Here is a 12500-nt window from a genome sequence, read left to right on the forward strand (position 1 = left end):
GTGATAAAAAAAAAGTTCCACTGATATAAGCAGAACGAGAAACCGAGTCCGTTCTCTCTCCGCCGCTAGAGGGGATATGATCTTATACAAATATGTAAAAAACAGATAAGGTTTAGTCCCCACTGACATAGACAGAACGAGAAACTGAAATTCGTCAAAGAGCTGAGTCCCCCCTCTCTTCCCGTTTTCTGTTGCCTTCCCCGTTGGCCGCGAGATGGCAGTGCGGGCAGTTCCACCTTGCCGGAAACACAGATGACAGGAGTGCGGCCTCAGATGCCTCACTAAATCCCATTGCACTACGCCTCAGGTCACCCCAGGTAGGGTCACGGGGCACGGGCGGGGTCGTGACGATTGTGGGTGCCATTCCGTGGGCGAATGAGGTCAGGGTAGGGCGTGGGAAGGGCAGGGCGAAGGTGTGAGTTGGAAGGCTGGGTTCGTGAGCTGCCATTTTGAGCCAAGTCAGACCATGTCAACATATTCAGGCTCTCTCATATGTCCCTTGTTTATCACCTTTTCCTCTCCCTCTTCCTCCTCGCTTGTGCCTCCTGTTTCATGATAGCGGAACAGGGATTCGGGAAATAGGGAGGGAGAGAAGTGTTATTCACACCTGTCCAGAGTTTCTTGACATTTTCTTCGAAGATTCTAAACTTTAAAGGAATTTCCTCCTGTCAGAGATCTCTATAGGCCTATGCACCCTAGAATTGCATAGGCCTATGATAAAAGTTCAGAAAGTGTTGATGGTGTTGCGATAAACTAGTTTGATGCGGTTCAAGTTCACTAGAATGTTGTGATGTTATGATGATGTGTTAAATGTCATGTAATGTGACCCAGTTGTTTGATATACAAAAAAAAGATCTATAGAGACGTTGAAATGATAGGAAATATGGTTGTTTGCTCTTGATGTTGTTAGTCTAAGACCCTTTTGTGATGACCTTTCTCTCTCTATAACAGGTGTTTTGGTTAGGAAGACTCCTAAATTAGATTTGGTACCTTTGCTAATGACACTTCATTATGTTTGACTTTGGTGTTACTTGAGTTGTGATAATGGTTTAGTTTCTGTTCTTAACCGTATTAGTATAAGATTCACAAGAAAATTCTTTGACAAAATGCCTGTATTCCATTTCTATCAAGTCCGACACACTTATAGTTAAAGGTAAACAGTGTGTGGAAACTGATTGATCACTGAATTCCAAGATGTGTTTCTTGGGATTATCCGGCATAGGACCTCATCAAGCACTGCTGCCTCGGCCTCTGTACGTCACTCATGTCAAGACCAACAAACCTCGAACATTTACATTCTGCATTGATGGAATTTTCATATGAACTTGCCAGGGAACTCTACAAGATCTAAACATGCCGTAATATTTACTTGTTTTCTCTTTTTTTCTTTTACTATTGCCAATGAGTGCCGTGGAGGCTTTGATATGGCGTGATGAAAAGAACCCTTGACATTGATTTATGGCTTTAGAGTCCGTGTTGCATCGCTCGTGTTATGATTTTGTTATACCTCTTATTGCTGTGTCTTCTTTATGATTATATTTGTGTATCTTGATCTGGCCATGGTGTTTTTCTGGATTTTTATTATATTTTTCTTACATGATAGTTGTAGCAAGTTAGAAATTGGAAACCTTGATTTTACAATATAACGACTTTCAATAAATTTTAATAAACTGCATAGGCATCCCAAATGTTTTTGTTTTTTTTTCTTGTAGTTTTGTTGGCTCAGTTCAAGTCAAATCTACTTTAGTATACTGTGATCAGTGCTAGAAATCCTACAATCTCACCTCCAACCTGTTAGTGGCATAGTTCCAAGCCAGACAACTAAGTATGTGTTGCGATTGGAATTTCTTTTGATTGGGTTTTTCGGAGGTAAAATTTTTTAGTTTTTGAATGTGTGAGGTGGCTGTGAGGGAGTGAGGACCACTGGCTATGGTTGTTATCTGATATCAAAGAAGTGCAAGTTATTGCTGGAGGACAGCATTAGAGACTTAGAAAATGATCCGAGTGCAGTTTGTAAACTTGCTTTCTGAGCCTCCTGTTCTGTATCAAAAGCCAATCTCCTCCATGTACATTCTCAGGAGATGAGACCTTAGACTGATTCTTTTTTCAACAATAAATTAGCTAGAGAGGTGTTCATGCTTGTGAATGGTTTGTAGACCACCTTGGCAAAATCTCCTCAAGCAAGGTACTAATCTGAGCTGTCTTGCCGTAATATGTAGTGGAAGTTTGTTGCCCTTTGCTGGAGTGCTGAAGGATCAATGTTGATGGCTGGACTGCACCTATTACAAGATTTATATATTGATCTTTTAGTTTCAATGTACAGCTGCTGTGTCATTAGATACAGAGTTTTTAAAATGCTCTGGTATATAAAATCTATGTACTGTTTTCTTGTACTATATTTTTGCTCAAAAGGGTAATTTACCATTATTTCTGTTTGAATACATCAGTTTGCATTATGATTGATAAGGTAAATTTACAAGACATTTGCATTTCTGCTACTGATGCACATGCCACTGTTTTAATTGGTATTGGCAAATGGTAGTAAACCGATACTGGTATATCTAGTCACAACGATTCTTGTAAACCTTATGCAGTTTGTTATATAAAGAAGTAGTCCTAACTTTATTGCATGAGAATATAGAAGGGTATATTCTCAGACTAGTATATATATATGATATATATATTGTTTAAGATATAATATATAATATATATATGGTTGATGAACACCTTTGGATGTGCTTGCCCTCAAATATTGTTTATTTTTTCTCTGCCAAAGTTTGAAAAGCACAGTGACTATTTTGATCATTAGCTTCTGATTAGGAACTCATGATGAGTTTAAGATGTTTCATTCTTTTAAATTCATATTATGGCTGTTTCATTTTTGACCATGTGTGTTACCTAACACTGTGTCACTGTCTTGTCTTCAGATAGTTGGTATTCCGTTACAGATTCACTTTTAGTTTTGGTTGGAGTTGATTAATCACAACCAATATAATTATGGAAAAGAGGCCCTATTTTGAGAGACACTGCTGATGTCTTGTATGTTTTGGCTGAATTATTATTGTGGGGGTGGCTGTGAAGCTATAGATGTTGTAGGGTTAAGGAATAATAATAATAATAAAAAAAAAGTTGACATGTAGAGTATTATGAACAAGTGTTGGTTCTTAGGCCCTCATGACTTTAAATAGTTGCCAAAACATACTATATTACAAACAGTACTGTGCTAATCAAGGAAGCCATAAAATAACCAAGGGCAGTTTTACCTGTCAAGGGGGGACTTCACCTTACCGACTCCTGACAAGGTATTGTGTAAATAAACTCATTACTATAATACACAAGAAATGTAGACAGATCCAACAGGTACACATGCTGAATTAGTCAGAGGTCTTTCGTAGGAATGATTAGATATTACTATGTAGATTCCTCCTGCCCGAAGTTCTTGTACAAAGAATGATCTGCCTCAATATGAGTTCCTAGAAGAAACTAGTTTTTGATTGAACTAATGAAAGCAGTTTTCTATAGATAAATTATTACATTTTCTGTTGTCTCAGTGATGCAATTGCCAACTGTCATGAAATTGTCTAATTATAAATTTACTCCCCAATTTGTTTTGTTTATCATGACACATGTTCCAGGAATACTGAGTTAGTAGCAACCATTATTATAATGAATGAATACTACTTCCTTCCTTTCTTGTTTCATATTAAATTCCAGTTTTACAACTTTGCATTCAGTGATCCTGTCAGTGTGGACAATTTTGCAACAGGTAATACCTGTTTTACTCCTGAATTGAATAATTTTTTTGTTTAATCACTTGCTTACCCCATGGGTATGTTATGTCTTGAAGCTATATAATAAAACAATATACAAGCACTATCAAATTGTGAGTGTGACATATAAAGCATTTAACTGCCTTACTGAATGAAAAGTACCGACTTCCTGTCGGTGATATTGTTTGAGAAACAGGAAGAGCTGGTTTTCCACTGTCCTTCTCATGGGAGAGTGACATCCACACTCAGTTTTGGAAAACAAGGAAGGGATGTCACTTGCTAAAAGGATCACACAGTTATTGAATCTCTATTAAGAGTATTAGTCCACATGAGAAGCAGAAGTTTGTGCAGCTGTCTTTCAATATCTTATACAAAATGAGTACATATTATGAAAAATTTGAGGAGTGCAGCTGTAATTCCAAATGAATAACAATAGCAAACATAACAGGTGCTGTTGTAGGCCCTTTAGCTCTCAATCTTTTTTATATTTTGTTGCACTTCAAGATCATCAGAGGTTGAATTAACATTCATATTTAAAAAAAGCTACCAAGATTTGCATCCTAATCATCCTGACAATGTATTGTAAAAGAGCGGAAAATAGCAGCTTACTCTACTTTGAAATCAGATGGACTAGAGTATTTTGTAGAGCATTTATTTGCTATTTGAAATATGGTAGTTTTTAAGTTGTCAGTTGGAGTGTTTTTAGTGTAACATTGAAGACCATATACAAAACATTAGTTATGCAAGTTTCTTGTTGACTACTTCTCATGATTTTGATAGGAGGAATTATAACTATAATGCCCTTCCCATTTCCAGCATTTCTGAGGTGATCCATTGTGTATTCTCTTAGTGTGTCTGCCTGCAAGCTGGAATCAGCTTTTAGGAATACTTCTGTTGGCACATTTGGTAATCCCTTATCTGGCAGGTAACGAGCCTCAAAGCACTCGCAAAGGTAATCAGGACAAATTTCCTTGAGTGATAATCCAAGATTCAGCAAAACCATCACTTGCATTTGCTCCATTTAATATTTACATCCAAGTCCAGAAAAGGTGATTGTTTTATTTGTGTATCAGTAGACTTGGTCTACAAGTTTAATGCTAACACCCTCTTGTATATCTCTTATTGTGGAGTCCTTAGCAAGGAAGAATTCCCCATGATCATATTGAGTGAAAGAAAAAGGGAAAATACTCTGTCAAATAACATTTTTGTGTTTATGAACCACACTGTTTAACTGAACTCCTTGGACTGTTCAACTTCATCCTGTTTATAAGAAATAATGCTGCATTTGTTGCATATTTAGAGTAACAACATTATTTAAACACTTTTGATTTTGATGTGGTTATCTTGTAGGTTTAACCCTTTTGTCAGTGCTTGGTAGATTAGGTAATTGTTTTCAGAACAAGGTTTCAGGTCAGGAGAATGTTTGATTTGTATTTTATTATCTTGGTGAAAACAAAACAAAACAAAAAACATTAAGTTCAATGAAAAGTAGTTTAATACAGGTTTTCATTTAAAGGGTAATTTTCTGAGTGTGGTATTTTTCACTGGTTAGATCTGTACATTTATCCGATAAATAATCATTTTTAATATAAGTTTTTATGCCATGATACTGCTAACCACAGGTTTTCTACCTACAGCCTCGGCAAGATGTCGAGCATAAAACAGGTGATCAATGATGCGGTGGAGAAAGGTAAGGAGGTTTATGAAAAAGGTACGTAGACCCTCTCGTTTGGGACCCTCGCAACCCACGCATATCCGTACTGCTGTGCTGTCATGGGGGCAGGTGGATTGGGTCCAGGTGAATTGTGGCTTCACTAGTTGCTGCTAGATTTAGAATCCAAACTGAATTATTTTAAGTACATAGAATCCTTGGTTAGAATGATAGCTTGGTATATGAAACTTCATGTTATATATAGATTCATAGAATTAGAATAAATCAGAGTATTACATTTGACATTAGTCCTGTTGTGAATTATACAGGTTAGCTCATTATACTAAAATGCCTTTCAGAAGGATTGGCCAAAGGTAAGTAAAAGTCAGGGAATTTAGATGAAGGCAGCAAGTGAACCTCTTGCACCTGGAACCTGTATCAGCCAGCTCACTATGAAAGAAATTCTTGCTGAAGACCTGCTTTATTTGCCCGTTCATTTCATTCTTGTTGGCTCGAATTTTAACTGATAGGATTTTTTTTTCTTTATCTCTAAATGTAACAAGACCTAGGAACTTTTTGTGGTGGTTGTGTTTGTTTATATAAATATGTATTTATACACAGATTTTGAGTATTTTTTGTATTAGTTTGGATTAGGAAAGAGGAATATAAGGGTAATTTTACAGTGACACATTATTTTTATTTATGTACAAATTTACTAGTATGTATAGTATCTTTGGTCTTTAAATGAGAGTCCATTGTAATCCAATAACATCAGATAATGCTTTATCTAGCTTAAAAAGCATTTAAATCAAGTGAATTCTTGAGACCAGGAGTTTGTTGACAGGGTATATTTTTCAATTACTTTACTGTAAGAGTTAAAAGAAAGTGATTTGAAATTATATTAAATAGGAAGGAGTCCTGCTAATGTTAAAAAGAATTGTTGAGAAGCAGTTTCAAACTTTATACCTGACCTGTCTGTGATATGAAAGTCTCATATGCAGCCTTAATTCAAAGAAAATTAGAAATATCCATAAGTCACAGAAACCCTCTGTAGGAGTAATTGGAATATATGTTACATGTGTTAGAAACAGCTGCATGTTTCATTGGTATGGCAATAACAGTTTTGAAGATAGAGAATGAAATATGCTTGAGAACATGAAACAGCTTGCTTGTAACTGCAGAAGCAGTGCTAATAATCTGGCTTTGCACTGGATGGCACTAACGGTGTCCACTTGTTCCTCAATAGGTTGGACTCTTGTTGACCTGGTGGAGATACGCTCGGGGTCCTCGGTCAGGGTAGCCTATGACACAGGTTTAAAGACAAGATATGATAGTTTTAGCAATGGGTTTGGTCTTTCTTAATGTTTTAATTTTATGTATTTATTTGAATTTTTTTCATATTTGAAACACAAGTTTGTGTGATAACCCAGATTTAGAAGTAGGAAGCTTGCAGCTGGCAGGAGAAGCAATAGGAAGATGATTATATATATATCTATATTTACTTGTGTATATTGGAAGTGATTGTGAATATGGGGCAGGAGCTATTGTTAAGAAAGCTTAAATCTTAATTTAACAGTTCAGATCATAAATATATATATTTGGGTGTGATGTAATGATAACTAACAATTAATGTTAAGGTTGCATTTCTGTTGCATAACTAAGTTCTAGCTTCTCCAGCCTTGGACTTACAGCATGGTGTGTTGACTTGGTTTTCTCTCATTGCATTGTGGATGCGAGGATCAATAGAGAGTCATGGTCTCTCATTCAGGACTAGTGTGTGCTTGCTTAAATGAAAGTTACATCATTTACATGCTAGAGTTGGGACTTAAAATCTGTTGTTTGTAGTTGCTTCTTTGGCTCTTCCCTGTAAGGAAATAAGGAAAAGAAGTTTCCAGAGAGGTTATTAGTCTGTGGGTGGGATGATGTTTTTTTTATGTTGTTTTAGTTATTTTTTTTTGGCAAATTAGCAGTGAACTTCTAAGTGTAAGATATTTTCATATGAATTTATCCTTTTTGTGATGACTTAAGATAAAGTAAAATAAAATAAGAAGTGGTTCATTGTGAACATTATTATTGTATGTTTGTACTAATATGCGTGGGATGATGTAGGTTGTCCTGTGTTCTCTAACCTGGAGTTAGATACATTGGCATGAATTTCAGCTTAACAATGCTGGCATTTGTTTAACCAGAAAGTTTGTCATCTTTTTTTTATTTTGCAAGTTGAACCTCCTTGTTCCACAGTGAGACAACCCAACCCCATCCGCCTTCGTGACCTCATCAGACAGATCCGCTCGGCAAAGACAGCAGCTGAGGAGCGAGCAGTTGTTAACAGAGAGTGTGCATATATCCGACTCACATTCAGAGAAGAAGATTCTGTTTGGAGATGCAGAAATGTGGCAAAACTTTTATATATACACATGCTGGGGTATGTGTCCATGTCTTTTATTTATTTATTTATTTTTTTGTTTATTATTATAATTATTTTTTTGTCTGTTTTGAAGAGGCGATGAGTTATATAAGATCTTTTTATGGATATTTATGAAGGGAATAAGGTAACAGTATATTATTTCCCTCTTTCTTTAATTTTCACTTCATACGCTTTTCATTGTTTATCAGGTATCCAGCACATTTTGGGCAGATGGAGTGTCTGAAGCTTATAGCATCACCCCGGTTTACAGACAAGCGCATTGGATACCTTGGTGCCATGCTTCTGTTGGATGAACGGCAAGATGTACATCTGTTAATTACCAACTCTCTTAAAAAGTGAGTTTTGGCAAATTTAAGTTAGCATTTCTCTTTTACATTTATATGTATTTTTTTTCTCTCATTTATTTAGAATGCTCAGATATAAGAGCTGTTAGTGTTTTTAGTTTTATTTAGTTGTATTCACTACTGACCTTCAGAAGTAGTTATAAAGAAAGGATGGAGGAGTTTATATGAAGAAGAGGCAAGTATTATTTCTTTGATAGGGTCTCATTCTTCAGGTATCTCATCAATTACTTTTACTGACACATATGCTTCTTTGCCAGTATGCTAATGGGTTCTACTTTCCAGTGACCTGAACTCATCAACCCAGTTTGTCCAGGGCTTAGCGCTCTGCACCCTCGGGGCCATTGCTTCACCAGAAATGTCAAGGGATCTAGCAGGAGAAGTAGAGAGACTTTTAAAATCATCTAATGCATATATAAGGAAAAAGGCAGCTGTCTGCGCATTACGAATTATCTGCAAAGTGCCAGAACTGATGGAGATGTATCTCCCAGCCACGCGCTCACTCCTCTCTGAAAAGAATCATGGTCAGTGTGGGGGGGATGTATTTTACATTTTAGGGGCAAACCATAGATGTGGAGCTACTAATGTAAACTCCAGTAAAGATTTTTAAGATACATTTTTTAAGTGTACAAGTAGTGAAGTTAAGCACAAAGGAATACCATGATCACTGTACTAAAATTTTATGGCAAAAGGCAAAATATGATGTTGATGTACAAAGATAAAACAAAAGTTCAATATGAATAGATTTTATTTCATATATGCTAGCATGAAGATTTGGCTGTGATAAAAAAAAAAAAAAAATTATTCAGTACTTGGATGGACTAACCTTGCCTAAAAGCTACATTTGATTCTTCTGCATCTCCGTTTTCTGTGAAGATTGATAGATATAAGCAAGTGTCTACCTGTAATGGCTGAAGTTCTCAGATTTAGTCTTCAGGCATAGGAAAAGGATCAAGAGAGATTGAATGACTTCACATTGCAAGAGATGTATTTGGCACATTTTGATTGTCTTCATTGGAAATAGTCAAATACACTGTGTAATCCTTCATTCTCATTCATGCCTTTTGCCTACATTTTTCACTATAAACACTGGTCATCCTTCAGGTGTGTTAATTACTGGCGTCACCCTGATAACGGAGATGTGCCGGCAATCCCCTGACATGCTAGCTCATTTTAAAAAGGTAAGTCTACTTTTATAAGATTTTTGTTTAATGATTAATTTATTTTTGAAACTTTGTTCTTGTGATCTGATAATGACCGTGATACGGTAATCTGTGCCATATTGAGAGTATTGCAAATCTCCAAGGATGTTTTTTTTTAAAGATACACACATACATATAAACTTGTACGAATTCTCGCACAGGCACTCACACTCACATTCACTCACACTCGCTCACACTCATACTCACATTCACTCACACTCATACTCACATTCACTCACACTAACACTCACTCCCACTAACACTCACTCAAAAAAACACACACACACACTCAAAAACACCACACACACACACACACACACACACACACACACACACACACACACACACACACACACACACACACACACACACACACACACACACACACACACACACACATACACACATACATACACATATGCCTACACACACACATGCCTACACACACACACACGTGCCCACTCACACACACACGTGCCCACTCACACACACACGTGCCCACTCACACACACACGTGCCCACTCACACACACACGTGCCCACTCACACACACACACGTGCCCACTCACACACACACACGTGCCCACTCACACACACACACGTGCCCACTCACACACACGCACGTGCCCACTCACACACACGCACGTGCCCACTCACACACACACACATGCCCACACACACACACACGTGCCCACACACACACACACTCGTGCCCACACACACACTCGTGCCCACACACACACACACTCGTGCCCACACACACACACACACGTGCCCACTCACACACACTCGTGCCCACACACACACACATGCCCACTCACACACACACACATGCCCACCCACACACACACACATGCCCACTCACAGACACACACACACATGCCCACCCACACACACACACACGTGCCCACTCGCACACACACATGCCCACACACACACGTGCTCACTCACACACGTGCCCACTCACCCACACACATGTCCACACACAGTCGTGCCCACTCACACACCCACATGCCCACACACACGTCCACACACACACGTGCCCACTCACACACACGCATACCCACACACACACACACACACACACGCATACCCACACACACACACACACACACATACACACGCATACCCACACACACATATGCATACCCACACACACACACACAACACGTGCCCACTCACACACATGCCCACACACACTTAAACCCACACACATGCCTACATATACACATCCACGCCCACACAAACACACCTACACACATGCTTACACATACACAATCACACATACAAATACACACACGCCCACACAACCATGACCACACATACACAACCACACCCGCGCATACACTCCCACACATACACTCTCACACACATGCTTATACACACATTCTTACACACACAATCACGCCCACACATACAAATACACATATTGTTATTACTGCTATTATTATTATTATTATTATTATTATTATTATTTATTACTTTAAATATTACCATCATTATTATTACTTATATTCATCTTTGTAGCTGTATTATTATGACATTATCATCAATCCTTATTATTCAATATGATGATGGTATTCCTCAGACCTTAATTGTTTGATTTAATCTCTTTCTTTTTGGAAGGTTAAAGCCATATAACTTAAATTTCCACAAATTTTGAAATAAAAATTTGTGGAAAATTATCCAGGGTATGTGTTCAGTACAAAAATGAGTTGTAATATTTACATGATATGTATATATGAGTAAAAAAAATATATATATATATATATATATATATATATATATATATATATATATATATATATATATATATATATATATATATATATATATATATATATATATATATATATGTATATATATATATATATGCGTATGTAAATACGTATTAATGAATATACGTACGTAAATATGTATTTATTTATATATATGCATATATACATGTGTAATATACATGTGTAATATATATAATTTGCAATGACATCAGTCATATCTTTTTTGTTACTGTTGTGTGCCATGACTCAAATGGCGTTCAGTATGTATGATGAGCATTATGATCCTTAAGAAGTTTCAGAAATTCTGGACATAGAAGTTTTACAGATTCCCAGATGTTTATTACTAGCGTTAGTTAGGAATTCACGGTTTTAATGTAATTTGAAGGTTAAACTCGGCTTGAATACATTGAATATAAGAGAGTTTATTTTCTCACTTATCAAAAGTCCATAACTTATCCCAAAGTGTAGAACTATTACTTATGTGTGATACTTATTCTGTTGTGAATATGGTGAGCTGGTTTATTGATTAGCATTGAAGTGGTGAAGCTATTTTTTCTTTTACTCATTACTTGTTATTAGCATAGCAAGTTGATGATGTGTGTGTGATTTTAGGTTTATCAAGAAAGATGCAAAAAAGTCATGTTGAAGATATAACTGGTACAGTATAGCCATGCCATAACTGGTACAGTATAGCCATTGCTCCTGCAGTTTAAAGCATTGATTTTCCTTATTTCTTTCAAAGAAAAGTATTGTCTTCATTTGAATTCTTTGTGTGTCATTTTTCTGCATCTTTGTTTCAGTGTACTGTCAGTATTGGTTTTACTATTGATTGATTTGGTATTGTATGAAATCTCTAAAATTTAATAAGAATCATTGCAAGATTAGCCATATCAGGTAGGTAGTTAGGCTTCTTGGTATTAGCTATATTGCAGAAATGTAAAAATGTCAATTATGGCAAAGCAGATTAGCACAAGTATTATAAGTAACCATGAATAATTTATTTTTTTTCTCTCAAAAGAATTTTTAATCATGTTCTCAAGAGTTTGTGAATGATGTAAACATCTTTAGCAAAAACATTGTCAGGGCTAGCCATTGTGCCCATGTCCATAAATGATTACTTCCATTAATAACTTTACCAAAGTGAATCCTCTCCTCCTTAAAGAGGTTAGGCAGTTGTCAAGAATGAAAAAACTGATTTCTTATTTTTTTATGCTAGTGACAATAGACTTTTTCTAAGGAAGAGGGCATATGCCTCACAGTTTCAATGTATTTTTAAGTCCACATTTTTTAATTTCTAGAAGAATTTTGATAGTGGTAGGTATTAACATAGT

At 36.6% G+C, this 12500-nt stretch overlaps 1 protein-coding gene across 2 annotated transcripts in view; it reads left to right on the top strand.

Annotated features, from left to right (window-relative positions):
- Nucleotides 1–199: 199 nt before the first annotated feature.
- Nucleotides 200–12500, top strand: part of AP-1gamma (adaptor protein complex 1, gamma subunit) — a 36147-nt gene continuing 23846 nt past the window's right edge. Inside the window, exons 1-6 of one of the 2 annotated variants that reach the window (XM_027382257.2) lie at nucleotides 200–317; nucleotides 5408–5481; nucleotides 7663–7846; nucleotides 8038–8184; nucleotides 8476–8714; nucleotides 9295–9371. In XM_027382257.2, the coding sequence (XP_027238058.1) occupies nucleotides 5418–5481; nucleotides 7663–7846; nucleotides 8038–8184; nucleotides 8476–8714; nucleotides 9295–9371 (711 nt within the window). In that variant the 5' untranslated portion in view covers nucleotides 200–317; nucleotides 5408–5417. The remainder of the gene's footprint in view (nucleotides 318–5407; nucleotides 5482–7662; nucleotides 7847–8037; nucleotides 8185–8475; nucleotides 8715–9294; nucleotides 9372–12500) is intronic. The other variant, XM_027382258.2, reaches the window with a different exon arrangement.

Source organism: Penaeus vannamei, chromosome 11 (assembly GCF_042767895.1).
Source record: "Penaeus vannamei isolate JL-2024 chromosome 11, ASM4276789v1, whole genome shotgun sequence".
NCBI classification, from domain to species: Eukaryota; Metazoa; Arthropoda; class Malacostraca; order Decapoda; family Penaeidae; genus Penaeus; species Penaeus vannamei.